The sequence below is a fragment of the Helianthus annuus genome, chromosome 2 (assembly GCF_002127325.2).
Source record: "Helianthus annuus cultivar XRQ/B chromosome 2, HanXRQr2.0-SUNRISE, whole genome shotgun sequence".
Classification (NCBI taxonomy): domain Eukaryota; kingdom Viridiplantae; phylum Streptophyta; class Magnoliopsida; order Asterales; family Asteraceae; genus Helianthus; species Helianthus annuus.
This window is the reverse complement of record NC_035434.2, coordinates 155,445,285-155,469,431: the sequence shown is the minus strand read 5'-3', so window position 1 is coordinate 155,469,431 and position 24,147 is coordinate 155,445,285. Positions and strand designations below refer to the sequence as shown.

At 35.3% G+C, this 24,147-nt stretch overlaps 1 protein-coding gene across 1 annotated transcript; it reads right to left on the bottom strand.

Annotated features, from left to right (window-relative positions):
• Nucleotides 1–560: 560 nt before the first annotated feature.
• LOC110924412 ((-)-beta-pinene synthase, chloroplastic) lies at nucleotides 561–9,925 on the bottom strand. The gene is made up of 7 exons (XM_022168423.2): nucleotides 9,657–9,925; nucleotides 4,145–4,427; nucleotides 3,694–4,063; nucleotides 3,388–3,600; nucleotides 3,124–3,262; nucleotides 1,093–1,341; nucleotides 561–1,001 (listed from the first exon to the last, which is right to left on the bottom strand). The coding sequence occupies exons 1-7, from the start codon at nucleotides 9,867–9,869 to the stop codon at nucleotides 702–704; spliced, it is 1,767 nt and encodes a 588-aa protein (XP_022024115.1). The 5' UTR covers nucleotides 9,870–9,925; the 3' UTR covers nucleotides 561–701.
• Nucleotides 9,926–24,147: the final 14,222 nt, after the last annotated feature.

Below are 24,147 nucleotides of genomic sequence, written 5' to 3'. Positions count from 1 at the left end.
CAGATTCAGATTGAGATGAGAAGAAGAACAATCACTGATAAACAATTTTCATAATCCCCTTTACGGTTCCCTTCTACGGCTCCTTATAATCCAGCAATGGTTCTTTGACAAACCCTTTTAACTTGTTGGGCCTTAGCTAACTCTTGATTGGGCTCTGTAATTGGGCTTGTTGTAATGGTGTGGACATTCACTGTGATTAAGCCCATAATATTCACAACAACTACAACGTGGCAGATGCTTCTACTAGTTAATAATAATAACCAAGATAACCTATGTTACGAGAATCCTAGTAATACAATAATACACATAAAGTATATGAATTTAGGTTACCTTCCAATAATTTTGCGCTAAAAGAAATACATGGCGGCTAAACTGTATAAAAATAATAAGCTGAAACCTAGCCCCTAATTTTTAAGGGCCTAAATATGATTAATTCACATTCGATTTTTGAAAGGGTTGTATTTCACTACAACTCACTCTAAGTGTAATATGTGTGATTGTGTGCATTTTAGAAATCATATAGAAAAATGTGTCATATTCTCATGTGTTTGGATTCTGACTTAAAGAAGAAGTATAAACCATACTTTAGCAAGAGAATACAAGAAAAATCGGGCACATTACAGCTTAGGAATTATAAAAATATGGAAGTACATATAATTAACCAAATGGGTTTATTATGTTACATCTCAAAGAACTCATGCTTATGGCTGCCCCAGGATTGGATTAACAAACAACGATAGCATATAGGGCTTGAACATGTCAGGCTTACCATGCTTGTCTCCACCAGTATACATGAAATGACCCATCCTGGCAAGGTTTGTTACACATTCAATGAAGTCATGTGGCAATTCTGAACCAATCGCTTGGCGTTCTTTGTTCAGTTTCTTCCATGTCTCCAGAGTTAACTCTTTTATGTATTCTCTTGCTTCAACTTCAGTAGCACCACTCTCATGCATGTAACACTGGATAGATTTAGGAACATCACCTCTTTCTAGCTCGTCCTAATACCAACAAAAACCTAAGTTTATATGTGATCACTCTAAGTTAAAGTATGAATAGGTATAATGTCAAAAGGTAGATTAAGAGGTTTACAGATGATGTGCCCATGTCATTAGTAAGTCGCACAATGGTGCATGCATAGCGAATCATATCCTCAGCTCTTTTAATTTGTTCCAATGCATCTTCAGACACACTGGGTAAAGTTAACATATATGCATGCTTGATGATAGGGACAACTCCTATTGACATCCATCCGTTGTCGATGAACTCGTTTAAGGTTGGTGTGTATCCACTATTGAACCATCTAGCTTCTATTATGTAAGAGTTGCATAAATCCTGCCACTGGAGTATCAAAGTTAAAGTTACAATTAAGAAGTATGTAGGTTTTGGATTTTGTATCACTTGAATAGCTTTCTGAATCATTTACTTCACTTTCGGATTAAAATATTTTCTAGGTACACAGAATTATAGTGTATTCCAAATAACGCAATGTTCTTCTATGTGAAAAACGAAGTACAATATACGTTAATTTAATCAGACCAGTTGACTCCTTTGTGTACGATTTGAACCATTACAATGGTTGGGGGAAACAACGCAACTCTTAGTGAAAGAGTATGAGAGTTGTGGTGTAACTGCGGTGGTTACATGAGTGGTACTTTAGTAGGAACTCTATCATAGAGTTGGTACTAATATGATTAATTTGTCGCCACTCAAGAACTTTGTAGCCATTGACCTTTAAGTGCCCCATTGGATCCCTCAATGGCCTAGGGGCTTCATCCCTTACAACCTTAGAGGTTCCTTAACACCTGAAATCAAAATAGTTTTGATTGAAGGTGCACTTGACGCCTCCTAACTCGTATCAATGTTTATTTTAATTTCGCATTTGGTCTTAAGTAAATCCTAATTACCCAAAATCATTTGATGACACTAAAATTACCAACAAGATATAAGGCAATATGAATTACATAGTACCAGGGGCGGATTTACAAGGGAGGCAGGGGTTGCCTGGGATACCCCTCAACTTTTTTGACGAAGTGTAAAAATTTTCTTGTCTTTCCCCATTTTATGTGTGAGATACCCCTAAGTAAATATTAGAATACCCCTAAGCCTCACTAAACTTGAAAGAAGAAAGAAAAAAAAAAGAGGTTTTAAAGTTTTCCGGCAGGTATTGGAGGTCGGCGAGCTGTGAAGAAGATGATGTATCAGACGGTTAGGTTACGAAGACAAGACCCTTATTAAAAGTTATTTATGGGCTTGTAAAGAGTTGGCCCAACTATAAGCTATAAAAGTCAAAGCCTAATAGTTTATTGTTGTTTTTATTTTCTAAGTTTTCTATATAACCAGCTCAAAAGTTACTAAGCCACACACATCATCATTTGCCATCTTTCACTAGTTAATTTATGAAATAAGTACTTCTTTTCTCTTTTTTTAAAAAAATTTTTGTACTTCTTTTCTCTCTTTTTGTTTTAATTTTTAATTGTTATTTTGATAAACAATTAGGAATTGATAAGATGTAGGCAACACTTATTTGATTTTATATTATAAATAATTTATATATGTAAGATATCTGATTATGTATTTAGATAATTTTATATAAATGTTTCGTCAAATTTGTGTTGTGTGATAGAACCCTTTTTTTCAAAAAGTATTTTGAGAATCTTAAATTAAGTGTAGAGACTTCATCAAATCCTTCAATTAAGATAACAATAAAAGAAGTTGATATGAAACGGAATTATCAAAAGATGAAATTGTCGGTGGCCCGGCACTACGTAAAACAATCGAATAACTTACGAGAGAAGGTAAAACAGTTCTATTTATCGCCCCCAATTTAATAGTTCTTTTTTAACTACCGGAAAAGATGATAGATTTGCAAAATCGAATTAAACATGTGGCCTTCTCGTCTAATGAGGGAAACTAGAAAAAAAATGTTCTTTTCATTTAGTTAATCGGATATTGAAGGAAACATTGGTTTATTATTATTTTTTCTTCATTTATATTGTATAAATGTACGGTGAAAAAAATTAGGATACCCCTAAATTTTTCTTGTAGTTCCGCCACTGCATAGTACTACTCATACTCAAAGGAAATGCATATTGGTTTCCTTAGCTAAGATTGGACACTTACAGCCTTCTTTAGGTAAGGAATGACGTAGGCTCCTTCATTTACCAGTACGTTATATGACATCTCACTAATCGCATTGTAGAGTGCATGGAAGCAAATTTTCATATAATCTGGAAGTTCTGCGATTGCGTTGAGATCCCATCTACAAAAGGAATTGTTTGCACAAAACATATTATATACCAGACATTGCTAGCAAAATTAAAATTAAGCATATAGTTCTAAGAGTTATGAGTGACACAAAACCAGAATAAAAACAATACCACCAACCTGTTCACAACGTCAGTGAATTTTTCGAGTTCCGGAAGAGTACCATAGACATCATAGACATCATCAATAGTAGTAATCATCGCATTAACCTTTGTAAGATCTCTCCTTCCTTTAAAATGAGGTAGGTAATTTTCAGTAACACTCCACATAAAGTTCTCCACCACACGGTCACGAGCAAAGCCGAATTTTCCCCAACGTATTTCTTTCCACCATCTGTATTACATTTTTTTACGGTGGACTAAGTTACATCATTAATTCATAAATTATGAAATATGTTATCTATATGTTTTGAAACTTTTGCTTTACCGTGATGCGTATTTCAGATCCTCTTGGTAAACTGCTTGCACCATGTTGAAGTCTAATTTGGCAAGCTCAAGCACTATGGGATTCATGCCAAGTCTGTTCTCATACACTTCAATAAACCACTTGGTTTCCACCCTTGGAAGCATCCAATGAAGCGGAAAATCTAAGGCGCGGCTTATTACCGAGGCAATATTTTTATCAGCTATGTTCTGTATGCTTTCTCTAAGATATTTTTCTGAGGAAATTCTAGCATGATCTAAAATACTTTCATCCTCTACTGAATGATAAGAAGCCTCATACAAGTTTAGCACGCCAATGATATCTTCACTTCCCTTGACGGTTCCATTCTCATCTATGTTGTCCTTGAATATTTCTACACAATACAACCAAATATTTAGGATTGTGAATCCAATTGAAGGGTTGTATAAAGACATCCATAATTATTACTTTATACCTTGAGGGATATGATATCCATGTTGTCGCAAGAGTCGAAAACCGAGGGATTTAAGATTTAAGTCCATCTTAGTCCATTCTTCGTGACTTTTGTAGTAGTTGCAGTATATATTCTCCAAGACATTGCTGATCTCATTCACAAAATTATACGAAATACCGAGTCTTTGCAAATCATCAATCAAATTAAGTATACTTAATGGATTTTCTTGTATTTCATTTCCTTTGCAAATCATAGTCCTCACTGCTTCCTTCAGAGTTCGTGATCTTTCCATGTACATCTCTCCCTACATATATCCACAAGCACAAGCGATACTATTGTAAGTGAAACTAGATTAGAAACCCGTGTATTAATCACATTGCTTGAATAAAAGAAATACTAAATAATTAGCAATGAGGATTTAGGAATTATAAAACGATAAATTGAGATAAGATATGACTGAAATTACGTATAAGTAGCTACTTTAAGTTATAATACTTTGAGTTAAGATATCATTATTTTTAAGAGTAAACTGTTATTTTAGTCTATAAGGTTTAGCTAGAAATGCCACTTTAATCCATATAATTTTTTTTTCTCATCCACATATCCGTGTCCCCGATATTTTCATTTTCTTATCATATTCGTCCAACCCCTTAACTCCATTCAAAAAAGTTAGTTAACATAGGAGTATTTTAGTCCATATACATATGTCTTTTTCTTTTTTTTCCATTTTCATTCAAAACCCTTTTACATATTCGTTTTTGTAAGTATAAAATATATAGAGAGAGAGGGGGAAGATCATTTGAGAAAAAAACATAAGGCATAATGGTAAAACAATAAAAGTTTATAACTTCTCCGGTTAATTATTTTTCCTCTCACTAATTAGTTAAAAACACTTTATCATACACATTTTTAAATTTATCCTACACATATCGAAATTTATCATTCATATATCCTACATACATCAAAATTTATTCTACACATATCGAAATTTACCATACACTTTATTCTACATATATCGAAAAATTATCCATCACCGTAAATTATGTTATCTTTAATGAATATATTTTAAAAATATGTTCAGCTTTAATTAGTTTAGCTAATTTAGAGGAATAGAATAAATTAATTATAATTAGAAATTTATCTATATGCCCTTACAATAACATTAAATATACATATTAAATTAAATGAAACATTTATGTTGGTATAAAACTTATTATATCTATTCTTACAAAAAATTTCTTCTCATTTGAACTCTCAACTATATAAATAAATAAATATAGGGAAAGTTTAAAATATGAAAGGCTCTTAACATGCGACCGGTACGCGACCTCGAAAAAATTATGGATATAACATGCGTAATTAGGATTGAAACAACCCGTGCATGATTTTGTGTATTGACCATGTGTGATATCTTCTTCATGCATAATTAAGTTGCGTACTGGTCACACGTTAAGCGACTATTGTACGATAACTCATCCTTATATCCTATATGTGTGTGTGTAGGGTTAGGGTAAAATGAAAACTCCTACGAGTTGTGAGAACTTCGAGAACTCGGCTTACAAAAGGTTTTTCAAAAACAAATTTATAAAAAATCTGAAAAAATCAGTTTTTACAAAAAAAAAAGGTTTTTGTTGATTTACACAATCGTAAAAACTCTTAAAAAGGTGTAAATGCAAATGTCTGCAGCTTTTTACAGCTGTGTTTGTAACATTTTAATATACACATGTACAAAAATATGGAAAGATTTATATATATATATATATATAGAAAAAGTATATCGTACAATATGCCTTAACGTACGCTGCGTATGCGATGGTAAAATTGCACGTTATGTTTCCAGAAAGGAAAATCGCAAGTGTCAAAAACCCTGAAAATTGCATTCATAGAAAATAAAGGAAATCGCATGTTCAATAAAAACCTCAAATCGCATGTACAGAAGAAAACTGAAATCGCATGGGAAAAAAAATGAAAGTCGCATGTTATAAACCAAATTTCGCATGTTGATACTGAATGACGTACGCAGCATACGTTAAGGCATTTTGTACAATAACCGGCCTATATATATAAAAGGGTAGTTGCACGGTACCCCTGACCGCGGAAGGGATCTCCCTTCCCAGTTCACCACCCGACAAGGATCCCTGGCGGCAAATACCCATAGCCATCAAAGAGGGGTAAGAAACATGTTTCAAACCCGAGACCTCGAGTGTCCTCGGTCCGGCTTTAAAGCGGGTGTCGGTGGCCACCAAAGTGGCACTAATGGGAATTGAACTTGGATCTCCATTGGAGAACCCAAGTCACTCCACCACTAGGCCACTTGTGGTGGTTGGCCTATATATATAAGGTAAAGAAGAAAAATGTATAATGGAGAAGAATAAAATAAGAAGAAAATCAGTTTAAGAAGACAAAGAAGAAAAATGTATAATGGTAAAATATTAATGTAAAGTTTTATTTATATTTATATTTTTATATTTTTCAATTTTATTTATATTTTTTATAAAATTAAATGGATTTGAAGTTTATTATTTATAAACTTTGAATTTATATATAATAATATGCTAGTAAAATAAACTTTTTAACTTACTCTAAATAATATTATATACAACTCAAAGTTTATAAATAATAAAATTCAAATCCATATAATTATATAAAAAATGTAAATAAAACTGAAAAATATAAAAAATATAAATATAAATGTAAATATAAATAAAACTCTAAATAATTTTAGTAAAATATAATTAACTAAAAATAGACTCTCTATTTATTAAAGGGCATTTTAGTCATTTTATTAAGACTTAACAAAAAAAAGTTAACAAGGTTTGACCTTAGTGCTCAACATTGTGATAAATTAGAAAGTTAATACCTGATTTTGTAACAAAAACTATTAGTACCCTACATTGAAATTTGGCAGAAACCATAAGGACCCACGATGTAATTTTTTCTACTTTATAACTCCACATTATGTATTTTCTCTCTGATTAATTATTCAATTTTATTTTATCCTAAACACATAAAATTTTATGATACATATATCCTATACATTATCGAATTTTATACTATACATGTTGAATTTTATACTATACTTTATCCTACACAACTTTTAATTTATCTTATACTCTAATATATTTTTGAAAAAATATATATTTTGAAAATAAGTTACAAATTAACGTAGTTAACTATTAAAGAGGAAGATTACAAGTTATGATCTATGTAGTTTTACCAATATACCCTTTTAATAACATTAAATATAAATATTAAATATTAAAAGAAACATTCAATGTAAGTTAGGGTGTTAGAACGAAAACGACAACAAAATGGAAACTTCAGGAACAAAGGAACAAAGATGATGAGAAACATAACTATTTGGACTATAGTGAGATTTCTGACCAAACCACAAGGGTTAAAATAATAATTTACTTCTTTTTTGATTAACTTTTTATATTTAAGAAATAGAATACGAACAGATGATATAAGAGAAGAGACAAAAAGTATTATTTATTAGGTACTAGGTTATAGACTCATGTATTATATGAGTTGAATAAATAAAATATCTTATAAAAGTAAAGATGATAAATCTCACACCACCCATAATAAAAAAAATGTCAGCTTTTTTCTTTGAAATTTAATGAAAAATATAATACTTTTGAGATAAATTTACACATATTAAAAGCCAAAATATAACGGATAACTATTGCTAATTATCATTAAAAACATAAGTTAAACCATACAATTTAAACACCTCGAATTATAAATAATTTAAAATGGAACGCTAACATGAGTAATACGCTAGTACTTCTAAATGTTAAATATCAGTTTGAGTATAGATTTCATTAACGGTTTTCACTTTAATATAATGTTTTCTTTTCTTTTGTGTTTTTGTGACTAGAATATTAAACTTTAAACATTTTTTACCATGACCACAAAATTTTTATACTAGGAAGTTTAACGACTTTATTTCTTTGGTTTTTTCTTTTTGTAGTTATAAAGAGTGTCATTACCGAAATGAACCAAACCCATATCGATCGGAATTGAATTCCCACCGAATTGCACAAGGGATTTCAGTAATTATTCTTCAAATTATATATTTATTATTGTTAATAACTAAAGCAAATCAAATATGTCCAGTTAGTTTATCAAATTTTACTGAAGATGCTATATAAATATCCTCTACAATAATTAGAAATAACTTAATTATTATTCATCATCAATTAAAACATGAGTTAAGGATTATCTAAATTTAATTTAAATACTTATTTAATTATTTATCAGTTTAATATAAATACTCATTTAATTATTTATCAGTTTATAATTTAAATATTTTAATAAAAAAAAAAGAAAAAAAAACAAAATCCATGTAATCTTTAAAAAATAAAGTTTAAGAAATTAACACAAAGATAAATTGGATAACGTATAGCAATTATTTATATTTATATATTATTAGATATAACAATAATTAATAATATTAGAGATTAATCTACAATATTAATATAGTATTAATTTCATATATAAATAAATTAATTAAATAAGAGAATGCTATATTGCATTATATAAATAAATTGAATTAGAGAATGCCACATGGCATTATATATATTTCTTTATTAGTATTAGATTAGTGTGGTGGATGAGAAGAAGCTATAATTACAAGATTATACCATACACTTCTAAATTAGGTATAGGTGTAGTGGATGACAAGACGCTATAATTACAGGATGAGTTAATTGTCATTTTTGTCCCTATAATTTGTTTATTTTTTTCATTTCAGCCCAATTTTAAAAAAATACATCAGTTTTTCTCTCAGACATAGTGGAAACGTGCCATTTCAGTCTAAAAATTCAAACCCAGTTAAGTGACACAGGTTTAATGAAGGGTATTTTTGTCCTTTTATATTTCTTTTATTTTCTCATTATTTTATGTTTTAATATAAAAGGACAAAAATACCCTTCATTAAACCTGTGTCACTTAACTGGGTTTGAATTTTTGGACTGAAATGACACGTTTCCAGTATGTCAGGTAGAAAGGTAGAAAACTGGTGTATTTTTTAAAATTGAACTGAAATGGCAAAAATGAACAAACCACATGTACGAAATAAAAGTTTACTCTTACAAGATTATACTATACACTTCTATATATTTTTATGTATACGTCCATGATAATGGGACGAGTGTTGCATTATATCAAGCAAATAAATGCAATACCAACTAGAAGTTTGATTTTTAAGGCAAAAGTCTAACAAGTTCAAATACAACATATAAGATCAACCAATGAAACATGAGTATGATTAAGTAATAAAAACATATAAGATCAACCAAAGAAACATGAGTATGTTAAGATTAAGTAATAAAGCTTAATAATGAATTTTCATATAGTTAACCTTTTTATATAGTTGAGCTTATATATGTTTCCATTTTTATAAACACTGGATATCAACTACGCTACCACTTTTTATGCAAGCACAATTTTTGCTCCAAGAAAGAATAAAGTTGTGAGTATTGATGAAACCGAGAAAATAATGTTGCTAAAATGTCAGCAAACGTACTGTATATTCGCTAGAAAGTGACTGAATAAAATCATCGGACCATAATGAAGGGGGGTAGTTTGCTGATCTTCTCATATTGATTTCCATGGTCATCTCATCCTTAAGAACGGAGCGTGGTAAAGATAATCTCTTTTTACATGTAACCATATTTCTGTGAGTTATGGGGTTATTGAAAAAGAGAAATGGAGATGCTACTGCCCATATTGATGCCATCACAACAAAATATAGTTGCTTGTTTGTGATGGTTTTTTTTTTATCTTGGTAGCTGGCTAACTAGGAATATATATATACACACTTAACACTATGCCACAGATCCACCAACACTATGCCACACATCTTAAACGTTTTTAGAAAAGTCAAATATGGCATACATAAAGAATATATACACACTATGCCCTTATTTAGAGACCTAGTGGTGTGACCCACGCGTTACGACGGAGATGTGATGAAAACTCAGTCCATGTCCGTTTGGTTTGTTACGATACATGTAAGAAAGCGAAAAAGAAAACCAAAAGAAATAAAAAAAAAAAAAAAAAAACACACATCGTCATTTCCATACCAATTCTTTCAATTTACAAATAATGTAAAACTATATATTATATATATTTATATACTACAAATTAGTAAGTTTTGATGTTGTACCATATGCTTTGGGTGGTTTTAAAAAAAAAATCAAATTTTACTTTTAATACAAATCTTTGAATTTCTTGCAATTTTAACTTCACAAAATTGAAATTTTTTACTCTAAAGCCAAAACTTTCCTTATTTTACAATTTAACCTCAACTTTTTTATATTTAACTTTGGTCCCCTATACTTTTCAATTTTTTCGCAAATTTTCATTTTACGTTTCGTACTAAATTTTGCGAGTTACCACAGAGCAACGTGTGTGTGTGGTTCAACGTTTTTACGTTTCATTCATAATTTTGCGAGGCAATACTGCGCCACGTCCATGTGTAGTTCAACATATTACGTCTATTGTTTTTCATTTCATAGGTTCTTCGAAACGCGTGAGTCATTGATCAACTTTGTTATTTTTTATATGTTCTTCCTTTGGTTTCTTGCAATTTTAACCTCATAAAAATGATTTTTTTTTGTACTTTTAACCCAAAACTTTTTATCTTCTGTAATATAACCTCACAACTTTTTTTACTTTCAACTTTGGTTCCCTATACTTTTCATCCTTCCCAAATTTTCGTTTTACATTTGTACTAAATTTTGCGAGTTAACACAACGCAACTGTGTGTGTGATTCAACGTTGTTACGTTTCGTTCATAATTTTGCGAGTTAACACGACGCAACGTCCATGTGTGTTCAATGTTTTTACGGCTACTTTTCCTCATATGACAGGTTCGTCACAACACATGAGTCCTTGATCGACTAAGTTATTTTTTAAAATGTTCTACATTTTGGTCTATTTCTTCGCTTTATCACGCCATAACTTCAACATCGGTGGTCGCTGACGGTTGTGTTGGATTGGTGCTATTTGACATGCTTTTACGCCCCCATCGTAACGCGGAGGTGTTTATTTCTAGTTTCTCTTAAAAAGTACTTATAGCAAAATGTTTTTAAAATAACTAATAATGTTTGATGATAATTAATTTATCTGTTGTTTAATTTTCTAAGTTAAGTAGAATCTTATACATCATGAATATAGCATGTAATTTTCTTTCAAAACATATCAAATGAACAAGGGAGAACTTAATTGACTATGCTCATTAGGTCAGGGGTGTGGTATACTGTCTCTGGTTACCTTAGTGTCGTTAGGGCCTCTTAGTACCCCCTACCCATCCCCTGCTCGCCAAAGGGGGGGGGGGCATCGATCCTCCGCTAGCCCAGTAACGAGCGCTAAAGGGAAGGGCTAGTGAGACCCATTGTTTTCTGCCAATCAATCTTTTTCTTTTTTTTCACTTTTTGTCCTTTATGTATTATCTGAATTTTGAAACGTGCCCTTTAGGAGTTTTAATTTCATTTTATGTCAAAAAAAACACATGTTTTATATCACATATGTCTCTTCAAAATTAACGGGTATGACTTTCTCAATTGCTTATGTTCATGGTCAATTGTTTCAAAATTCTCAGATGAATGAACTGTTAGATAGATGGTGGTGGGTTGACGCATGTGGGTGGTGGTTTCAACTCCATTTTCACTTCCACTAAATTTCCATTCAATCATTAGCAGTTTTGCATTCGATCTCAATTCACTCTGCGCACACGACCTAGGTAATTATTATGTACTCAATCGCTAGTACTTGTTTCATTCGTTCTTTCAATTTCCGTTTTGAATGTAGTTTCGATTACTTGACTTCTGTAACGTAAGTAGTTGTTAATCATGTTAATTCACTAGTAATTTGTTTGATTAGATCTATGAGTTCTGTAACGGAAGTAATTGTTCGTTGATTTTGAATTTAACTTTATTTGATGTACTCAATTACTAGCAGTTTGATTTTATTTCAGTTTTTGTTTAAATGTAGTTTCGATTTTGATGATAACTTGAGTAAATGATACTTGATTTCAGCTATAATTTGATTTCGTTTTAAGTTGCTTAGTGATGTTTCGATTCACTACTAGTAGTTTGGTTTCTGTTTTGAGTTTCATGCTTGAGATATCTGTAACGGAAGTAATTATTCATTGATTTTGAATTTAACTGCATTTCATTTCATTTCAGTTTGCTTAATGATGTTTGGATCCACCGATTAGTTGTTTTGTCATGATGTAGTCAATCACAAGTAGTTTGATTTGAATTTCAGATTTTGTTTCTGCTTTGAATGTAGTTAGATCTAGGGTTTTTTAAGAGAGAGAAACAGGGGAGAGATGTGATGATTGATGGAGAGAGTGTGTGATCTTGATCTTTGTTATTTATAGTAGAAAATGTAGAAACAAAATAACTAAGGTGAAATACCAATAATACCCTTGACTTAAATAAACCTAACTGAGTAATTTAACTCAGTTTGGTGTAAAGGACTTAAATTGATATAAAACATGTGTTTTGGACATAAAATGAAATTAAAACTTTTAAAGGGTGATGTGCGTAAAATGCAACATATAAATTACATCAAATGAGGCATAAAACTAACCCTTTTTAGTACTAATGTTGGAAAAAGTGTGCTTTTGTCTTCCTTTTGTATTTTCAGGACCAAACGAGCTTAAACGAACAAAAGGAACAAATATGCAGCAAAAACTAACATAAATACAAAGAAAAGGAATAAACATGGCATGCCTGACCCCTCGACAGCATCTCCCCAAGCAAAAACAAGAAACAGAGGGCTAACCACGGCTCGTGCCCACTAGACAAGGGGGCGTGGTTAGATGTCTGCAGAAATGGACAAAGCTGTGGAAGCTTCTATGCCCACCACGGGGGCGTGCCTAGCTCAGCACGGGGCGTGGTCAATGCTAAGATTTGCAGAATCTTGCAAATCTTGATAGTACAAATACGCTTCTTCACATGGGGTCGTGCCCAGCAAACACGAGGCCGTGTGGAGCCTAATACAGACAATTGCAATTAATGAAGGAAGAGAAAGGAGATGGCCACGGGGGCGTGTCCAGCGGACACGGGATCGTGGCCGGGCTTCTGTTCAGGCTATAAATAGGGGTGCTAGGTTCTCTTCAAAGACATCCCTTGGCAAACCACCTCTCTCTCACTTTGCCACCACTCCACCACCACTACAACACCCACATCCACCACCATCATCCATCATCCACCTTAGAGTGTGTGTAGTAGTATCGGGATCCAAGATTGATAGTAAGAGTTCTTGTCAATCAAAGGCCATGTTTGGCTAGTCTCTTACATCACTTGGTGAAGACAAGCATTTAATGTATTACTTTTGATTTTTAATCTTTTCGCACTTTTTATTCGGTTTTCTATTAATGACTTTAATAACTAGTTTCTTATGTTGAACGTGAAACTTCCTTATCATTTGTCCGTGGTGTCTTGGCATTACTTTACGGTCTATATAAAGTAAAAGATTTTCACCATTCATATCTCTACGGTCTATATAGAGATATGTTGGCTACCTGGTCGAGGGTTAAGGGAATGGTTTGGTAAGGTTCTTGCCTTACTCAGTGTATAGATCCTGCAAGGACCTGGGTCAAGCTTACTAGGACCTCCTTCGATACCCACTGGTATTGGATGGCGGGGGTGCGAATGGCTTGATCCCCTCATATGTAAACTATTATTAATACATTAAACCGGCTACTTGGGATTGTATCCCTGCTGACTCAAACCACTTAGCCGAGGGTAACGTCACCTTCAAAAGAGGGGCCTACCACTTTTCGCATTAATAACTTAATTAATTATCTTCCAATATTCCGACCCTTTGGAATTGTATCCTTGCTGACTCAAACCACTGGGTTGAGGGTAACGTCACCTTCAAAAGAGGGGCCTACTACGATAACTAAGATAATCTCTTAAAAAGTGCAAAAGTGCGGAAATCATCAAAGGATACATTAAAGGCAAGTCAGATCCAAGTGATTCATCTTGTCTATCTGTTTTATTTTATTTTTATTTTCAGCATTTTTAGTTTTTATTTTTCATGTTTAAAACCTTTTCTAAAAATTTTAGTTTGATTATACGTTAAGGATAAACCGGTACTAAAAGCTCTTGTGTCCTTGGACGACCTCGGTATCTTACCAACGCTATACTACGCTCAAGATGAGTGCACTTGCCCATGTGTGTGTTTAGTGTTAGTAGAATATCGTGTTTTATAAATTTGAAACTTGACTAATGTGTAAAATGGGTTTAAGATATCAATAAAATCCTAACACACCTAACGCACACCAAGTTTTTGGCGTCGTTGCCGGGGACAGAAGGATTTTAAGAAAGTTTAAAATCGACGGCCTAATCAGTTTTCGAAACCTTTTTTAAAAAAAAAACTACGCGCACATTTTTACATTTTTAGGTAGTTTTTGCATTACAGTTGTCTGAACACGGGGCCGTGCTCACTGAACACGCCCCCGTGCTACATAAAAATTAACAAACTCCCAGATGCAGAGTCTGAACACGGGGTCGTGCTCACTGAACACGCCCCCGTGCTGAACCAAACCAGTCACATTTTTCAAAACGCCCAGATACAGAACCTGACCACGGGGTCGTGCTCATTGAACATGGTGTCGTGCTTAGCCTCTGTTTCCGCTTTTATTCTTGTTTTCTGGTCCCGAGACTCTGTTGTGGTCTGCTGAGTGATTCTTATGGATCAATACTCAAGAGGTTACAACTACCACTATGAGGAGGATGATTATGAAGAAGAGTATTGTACCATTTGTGGTAATCCTCATTCGGTATAATATTGTGACCTCTTTGAACCGTCCCTTCATACACATACTATGAGGAGCCCAGGTACGAGCCATCCACTTCATTCACATACTATGAAGAGCCAAGGTATGAACCTTCTCGCTCATACTCATATCTTGACGAACCAAGGTATGAGCCTTCATACTCATACTTTGAGGAACCAAGGTATGAGCCATCATCTTCATATGCTTACTATGAGGAACCATGGCGTGAACAACCCACCTCATATGAGTATTATGAAGAACCAAGTTATGACCCTTATCCATCATATACTTACAATGAGGAACAATGGTATGAACCATCTACCTCATATGAGTATTATGAGGAACCAAGGATCGAACTTCCGAACTCAAGCTTTGGGGATATTTATTCCGATCGTTTTGACGAACCACCAACTATCTCACTCGTAGCCGAAAAGATAATAGAACACCTTAAAACTATCAAGTGCTATATAAAAGAAGCCCGCGCAAGGGAAGAGGAATCCTGCGCAAGGGAAGAGGTAACATGTACTAAAGAAGTGATAGTTAAAGAGGTAAAAATGGAAGAACAAGTAAGTGAAAAACCGACACATGAGCTAGACAACGAAAAAGGTGAGTCCGACAACGTTAAAAATCAAGAAGAGTCTAATTTTCAAGAAATTAATCTCTTGTCACCTTCTTTCAAAAATCATTGTTTAGTACCTACTCATGCTAAGTTTTTAAAAGAGTTAAACACTAACACAAAAATTGACGAAATGGTAAGCATTAAGTTAACAAATGATCAAATTACGCTAATAAAAGATGATCCATTTGAAATTAACATTACAGCGGTTCCATGTTTCTTTCAAAACTTCTTTATTAGTAATATTACAATTGATAAAAATCTTTGTGTTAATATAATGCCAAACTACGTTTTCGAAAAATTAAGTATTGGTGATTTTTCTCCACTTCAAATACCCATTTTTCTATCTAATCGGAAAACAATAAAATCAATGGGAGTAGTTGAAGATGTGTTAGTCCAAACAAATCAAATGGTAATCCCAACCGACTTCGTCATCCTGGATGAAGCTCCACTAGTGTTGGGATGACCTTTTGTAAAAACCCACGAAGCTTTAAAAATCAGAAGCATAACAATCTACCCATTCAGTTAGGGGCATTCAAAAAAAGTGTCGATCTTAAGCGTTCAATGAAATATCCAATCGGCAATGATGACCCCCTAATTGAAGATGAAGATGAGCCACCCGATACGAAAGAACAAATCGACCACTTTGTTGAAGAAGAGGTCGCCATTGAACAAACCTTTTTGGTTCTTAACCAACATGAGCAACCAAATAAGGAGTCTGCTAAAGACCCACCACTTAAGCTCAAAGAACTCCCAAAAGGTTTGGAATATGTTTTTCTCGACAAGGATGGTAAGTTACCTGTAATTATTTCATCAAAATTAACTAGTGTAGAAAAAGAAAAATTAATCACAATTTTGAAAAAACACAAAAATGCGATCGCATGGAAGATTGTAGATATTAAAGGAATAAGCCCTTCCATGTGCACGCACAAATTTTTATTGAATGATGACTATAAATCGGTAATACAACCACAACGTAGAGTAAATCCAAACGTCCAAGAAGTGCTTAAAAATGAAGTCATCAAATTACTTGACACCGGACTTATCTACCTGATTTCCGATAGTCCTTGGGTAAGTCCCGTACAAGTAGTTTCTAAGAAAGGAGGTATGACGGTGGTCACTAACGAGAAAAATGAATTAATACCAACAAGAACCGTCACCGGATGGAGAGTGTGTATAGATTATTGTCGATTAAATGAGGCAACAAGGAAAGATGATTTTCCCTTACCTTTTATTGATCAAATGTTAGAAAGATTATCCGGTCACAAATTTTATTGTTTTTTAGATGGTTTTTCAGGTTACTTTCAAATACCGATAGCACCCGAAGACCAAGAAAAGACAACATTCACATGTCCCTACGGAACTTTTGCTTATCGACGCATGCCTTTTGGTCTATGTAATACCCCCGTAACTTTTCAATGTTGCATGGTGGCCATCTTCCATGATATGATAGAAAAGACTATGGAAGTCTTCATGGACGACTTTTCTATCTTTGGAGATTCATATGACCAATGCCTCGATAACCTTGAACGAATGCTATCCCGATGTGAGGAAACTAACCTCGCCCTTAATTGGGAAAAATGCCATTTCACGGTAACGGAGGGAATAGTACTCGGTCATAAAATCTCAAGTGAAGGAATGGAGGTTGATCGGGCTAAAATAGACACTATTTCTCGATTACCACCCCATCCTCCATTAGAGCCATCGAAAGTTTCCTAGGGCATGCCGGATTTTATAAACGATTTATCAAAGACTTCTCTAAAATCTCAAAACCTTTAACAAAATTACTTGAAAAAGATGCGCCATTCATCTTTGACAAGGATTGCAACCAAGAATTTTTAACACTAAAAGAAATGCTAGTCAATGCACCTATCATGATAGCGTCTGATTAGAAATTACCTTTTGAAATCATGTTTGATGCAAGTGACTTTGCAGTTGGAGCTGTCTTGGGACAAAGAAAAGATAAGCATATTCACCCAATTTATTATGCTAGTAAAACACTTAACGATGCACAAGAAAATTACACTACAACTGAAAAACAATTACTAGCTGTAGTATTTGCTTTTGATAAATTTCGTTCTTATCTTGTTCTTTCTAAAACGATAGTTTATACAGACCATGCAGCCATTCATTATCTCTTTAAGAAACAGGATGCTAAACCACGTTTAATCAGATGGATTCTACTCCTCCAAGAATTTGACATTGAAATAAAAGACAAAAGAGGAGCAGAAAACACCGTTGCAGATCATCTTTCCCGCTTGGAAGATCCAGCTTTGGAGGCAACTAGGGACGAGCTAATCAATAAAAAATTCCCAACAGAGTCCCTAGAAATGGTGGAATACCGAGAAGAGTCATGGTACGCCGACTACGCTAACTACTTAGCTAGTGGAATAGTCGTAAAAGCATGGTCACATCATCAAATAAAAAAGTTCTTTGCCGATGTAAAACATTATTTTTGTGAAGATCCTTATCTTTTCAAAATGTGTGCCGACCAACTTATCCGCCGGTGCGTACATGGTGGTGAAGCAAGAAGAATTCTCCGCCATTGTCATGAAGGTCCATACGGAGGACATCATGGTGGCGCTAGTACCGCACGAAAGGTATTTGATTCAGGATTTTATTGGCCAACCATTTACAAAGACGCCCAAAGTCTTATCAAGACATGTGATGCATGCCAACGATCAGGTAATATTTCTTCCAAAAACGAAATGCCACAAAATGGCATTCTTGGTTGTGAAATTTTTGATGTGTGGGGACTCGACTTTATGGGACCTTTCCCACCGTCAAAAGGAAACAAATATATACTTATGGCAGTGGATTATGTTGCAACCCCCGTCCCCTAATTACCTGGGAACGGGCGGCCGCGGCCAGTCTCGGTGGTATCGGTGCTTGTCATTTTGGCAGCGGAAATTACATCAGGACCGTAGTTAGGAAATATTTTATAAGAGTAAAATACCACGCTTTTATAAGATTAAAAACATGGGAAAATCCCAAATTTCAAGTACACACATTTTCATAGGGATAAACCCTATTTTATTTAAATAAAACATCACTTTATTTTAGGTAACTTTATAGCCACTTTTCCAAGCCTTCAGTGCTGTCCAGTTGGCTTCTATTTAGCTTTCACATTTTGTTACCTGAAACACGTTTAAAAACATTTTGTCAGTGGGAAATACTGGTGAGTGAATCCCAGTTTAATCAAGATAAGTAAAAACCGTTGTACAGTATTGAGGGTGATCGCGCAATTACATTCGTTTCCATCTACTTTAATTACCACCCGTGGTACTGTCAACCCGACTTGTGGTCATGTTACTACTCACAATGTAGTAACAAATTTTGTATACAAAACCCCAACATACCGACGATAATTGTAGAATACAAATACTCGGTCACTGTTTAATATAATGTTAATCATATGAGGTTTTGTAAAAACAGTTTACAAAAAGGAGATTACTCACATTGTTGTCTCAGGGTTTTCCTTAAGGATTTCCTGGTGATTATCTATAATTTACACAAATGCATACGCGTTAGTATAATAACCCAATATTTACATTAGCAATACCCTCCCCGAGACGGCATTCCAACGACTACGTCGGGCAGAACCACGACAGCTGTTATGGAACCCTGGATCAATCGGGCAGCGTATCTAATACGTAACCGGGGTTATGATACTTACGACGAGGCAGGGCTTCGCTAATTAGGGGGATATTATGCCCGAAAATCACTTTGACTATGCAGAAATTCGAGAGAGAAAAGATTTGTGAGCGAGTTCGAATGATCAGTCGATCACCTCTATTTATAGGGCTGATCTCGCAGTCCCTCACGGCCCGTGACATAGGCTGGGTAGGCCCTAGCCTGGCCCAGTCATTGATCTAGCTTCGACATACGTCTGACACGTGGCAGCACCGGGCTATGCCTCATGTCCCTTCGCTCACGGCCCGCGTAAGACCAGGGGTAGGTCTTCGCGGCCCGCCACAGACCTAAAAACTTGGTTTTTAATTAATTTTAATAAAATAAAGGTATTCAGGGCTCGTTTTTGCATTCGGGGTCTATTTTAGGATTTATTGGTATATTTTAAATATTTTTAGGCTGTCGAAAAAATTAGGAGGGTTGTTATAGATTACTTGTCAAAATGGGCCGAAGCCGAAGCACTTCCAACGAATGATGGAAGAGTTGTGGTAAGATTCCTGAAACTATTATTTTATCGTTTTGGAACTGCAAAAGCATTAATAAGTGATAGGGGTACCCATTTTTGTAACCATCAACTTGAAGAATTTTTAACAAGATATGGGCTCTATCACCGGTTCTCAACCGCATATCACCCTCAAACAAATGGACAAGCCCAAGTGACTAATCGAGGTTTAAAAAGAATACTTGAAAAAGCCGTAGGGTTAAATAAAAAGCAATGGGCCGATAAATTAGACGACACTTTATGGGCTTTTCGAACTGCATATAAAACAACAATAGGTACCACCCCATATAAGCTTGTTTATGGAAAAAGTTGTCATTTGCCAATAGAAATAGCACACAAAGTCTAATGGGCAATAAAAAACGTAAACTTAGACATAGAAACTGCCGGTTAAAATCAATTTTGTCAATTAAATGAATTAGACGAATTAAGGAATCACGCAAATTCTAACTCCGAAATTTATAAGGAAAGAATGAAAAAAATTACATGATAAACATATTAAACCTAATGAATTTCAGATAGGAGATCAAGTTCTATTGTTTAATTCACGACTTCGATTATTTCCCGGTAAAATAAAGTCTAGGTGGTCGGGACCTTTCTCTATGACCCATATTTTTCCACACAGTGCAATTGAAATTAAATCTCGGAATGGAATTCCATTGAAAGTCAATGGCCAATGGCTAAAGCTTTATCAAGGATTCATTGAGGATGAAGATGAGGAGATCTCGCTACAAGCGGCTAACGAATAAACGATGGTTTGTGCATCAACATCATATCTTGTAAGTAACGAACGTCGGGAAAGCTTCTAAATCGGTAAGATTTCTAAAACCAAGTTTCAGGAAACAGGTCACTCACACGTGCACTAAAAAAATTCAGTTTTTACCCGCCCACGGGGTCGTGCCCACTGGACACGGGGCCGTGGCCGGCTACTGTCGGGGATAAAAACCCCTTTTCCTTTCATTCTTCACTTCAACACGACCCGTTTCCCTGAAAACTCTCTGGTTCTTTCACGAATCTCTGCAGATTTTCATGTTCTTCCACCGTTCAACAACGTCAAGATGGCCAAGAAATTCACACGCTTCAATCAGAATGAGTGGAACTATCAAGCCCGATTTGAAGTTCTTCAGACAAGGCCCGAGGAAAATCCAAGACAAGTATGCCCCGAGACCCTGGAAGCAGTGGGGCAGATAGATCGCTTCAACAACCTAGTCACGGGTCCACTTAAGGCGGCCCTCTGCACTAGACTCCATTCGGTCCACGAATACATGGAGTTCTATAGCACTTTCGCATTCAAAGCTAAAGCAGAGCCGTTTGATGAGGAGGGGGTTGAATTTCGATGTGCTGGAAATGTACTTTCAATCTCCATTGCACAGTTTGGGGCGATTATTGGGTTGATTTTTGAAGAGGATGCCGGAGACGAAGAAAACACGGGAGGTCTCCATGAAATCTCACAAAACATGCGTCAAACGGCATGGTCTTAAATCGGGGAGGGACCATACGATCCAAGCCAAACCAAAAGCTCCCAGTTGCGGGACCCTCTATACCGCTACATTCATAGGGTCCTTAGCAACTCCCTCAATCAAAGGCGTGACAGTATCGGTGTTGTCAACCTAAGGGATCTGACGGTCTTATACTGCATCCACAACCGTGTGCCTCTCGATGTTCCACACCTGCTCCTCCGAAACATGCACCTGAACCAACTAGCCACTTCCCCGACCCCTATCTCCTTTGGGGGATGGATCTACCATCTTTACAAGAACTTTGTGCAAAAGATGCCAAGATCATTCCGTAAAGGTCCATGGTCAGGCAAGGTGGATCTCATCATATGCCGCTCAATGGGAATCATCAACGAGGTGGGTGACGGGACGGTTCGATTTCAAACAGTTCAGGGACATATTTGGAACCCACAGGAGGCTCTAGTTCTCCACGCCGCACCAATCCGCCCTCCTCCTCAATTTCAGGGCCATGCGGGCTCATCCTCTTCTCAAGGGGGTGGTTTTCCTAATTTTCAAAGCTTACATGATCTTTTGCAGGAAAACCTCTTGTGCACCCGCAACACATACAACATGGCCAGCAACACCTACACCCGGGTCGGAGCTATGGAGAGGAACATCTCCGATATGCAAGATGACATTAGCCACATCCGGGAGCATATGGTGTACCGAGGAGGAGATGATGAAGATGAAGAGATGGATTGAGGCGAAGGCGTCGGAGGTGGTGTGACACGGTTGCGGCTTCTACCAGGTTAACCCTTTATCCCACGAACAATTATCTGGCCTGCGTGCCAAAGTTTGAACAATTTACTTTCTCTAACACTTTTACTTTTCTGCATTTTATTTCCGTTTATGTGTGATGTAGGATAATTAACGTTGGTATGTTTAGGATGTTTGTTATTTGTTGTGTGGTGTGGTATTCAAGCAAAAGAGGTACCCAGGAAGCTTGGAGGCACAAAGTATTAGTGTTATATAAGCCCGGAAACCCAAACCGAAAGCCAAAAACCTGTTTCCATTAATTGCAGATTGTTACCACAGGGCCGTGCACCAGCACGTCCCGTGTCCACCACCCTGTACCTGCTGACTACCTGAAAACTGCCCGCCACGGGGCCGTGTACACCAAACACGCCCCCGTGGCCATCTTCTGTAAGTTTTTGTTACTGGCACTCTGACCACGGGGCCGTGCTCACCCAACACGAGGCCGTGGCCAGATGCCTAGTAACAGCAAACCTTGTTTTTAACACCTTTTTACACATTCAATCAACCTAAAAACTTATTTTTGGGACACATTGAGGACAATGTGTAATTTAAGTGTGGGGGATGCTAAAACCTTGAATTTTGCAAGTCCTAATAACAAGCCTTACATAAAACTCTATTGGAACCGCTAATCACCCGAAATTTTTTTCAAAAAAAAATTCATTATTTTTTACTTGTCTTGGTTTAATTTGATAATAACAAGTTCTAAAAAAGTTATATTTTTACAAATTTAAAACAATAGCGTCATGATAAAAAGAACCAACATAAGAAAATTATGAAACGGCATGACAAATCTAGTTAAATTTTGATTATATATACTTGATCACATTATAACCCCATTCACACAATAAGTGAGTTTTGAGCCTTTATTGAACATACAAGCATACATCTTTAAACTAAATGCTCATTTTTTCGACTCTAGAACTTGCCACGACGATACATTCCCGGTGCTTACCAACTTAAACCCAAGTAAGTAAATGATGGAGGCATTAGGACTAACCCATTTTTCTTTTCAACACCATTATTTTTCATTTTCTTTATCACCCAAAAATCCCCCTAGTTAACCCCTTTGAGCATAAACCTTTTTCATTTCTAAACCCACAACACCCTTTACCCACCAAAACCTTTTTTCTTTTCAACCTTTTATTTTAGTAAAAAACTCGGTTTTCTTGTGACGTTTCCTTATCAAAAAAAAAAAAAAATTGAAAGTCTAGCAATAAACAAACAAGTTCCTTAAAGAAACTTTGTTTGAAGATGCGTAGTTTGAATAAAAGTCACAAAAACAAAAAGTTTTACGACGACCGACGCTTTTTACGCCTTTAGCCCTTTTTACTAACCACTAACCCAAAACCACCTACCTTTAGCCCAAGCCTAACCCTTCCCCAAGTCCTCTTGATATTTACAAAGTCTTATAGTCAAAAAGGAGGAGGATTGATTGCTTGGCAAGCATATGGTAGAAGTAAGTTCCATGCCGGTCTCGAGTGTTTAACAAAATACATCTTCGGCTAAGTGTTGAGTGATCTCCCGTGAGGTGTATGAACTTGTATATAAATGGAATTTTAAAAAGGCATGTTTTGCCCAAATAATTAATTTCTCTTATGTAATGTTCTAAATAAATCATAACGAATAGAATTGTAAATAGGATAAAAATAAAACCCAATAAAGATCTTGGATTACCGACACTTAAGACAAGCCCTAAACTTCTCTTCTACCCATTCCATTTGGGTGTGTACGCCACATAATAAAGAGTTTTGCTTGAGGACAAGCAAAGATTCAAGTGTGGGGGTATTTGATTTGCATAAAATGCAACACAAAAATTACATCAAATGAGGCATAAAACTAACCCTTTTTTGGTACTAATGTTGGAAAAAGTGTGCTTTTGTCTTCCTTTTGTATTTTCAGGACCAAATGAGCTTAAATGAACAAAAGGAACACATATGCAGCAAAAACAAACATAAATACAAAGAAAAGGAATACACGTGGCATGCTCGACCCCTCGACAGCATCTCCCCAAGCAAAAACAAGAAACAGAGGGCTGACCACGGCCCGTGCCCACTGGAAACGGGGGCGTGGTCAGATGTCTGCAGAAATGGACAAAGTTGTGGAAGCTTCTATGCTCACCACGGGGGCGTGCCCAGCTCAGCACGGGGCGTGGTGAATGCTAAG

Bases quoted from the DNA above. Each gene is read 5' to 3' on its own strand.
- LOC110924412 (XM_022168423.2), bottom strand. From the start codon at position 9,869: ATGGCATCAATATGGGCAGTAGCATCTCCATTTCTCTTTTTCAATAAC. The intron at 4,428-9,656 runs GTACGTTTGCTG...GGATATATGTAG, and splicing joins CACTTTCTAGCGAATATACA to GGAGAGATGTACATGGAAAG. The intron at 1,002-1,092 runs GTAAACCTCTTA...TGTTGGTATTAG, and splicing joins ATGACATGGGCACATCATCT to GACGAGCTAGAAAGAGGTGA.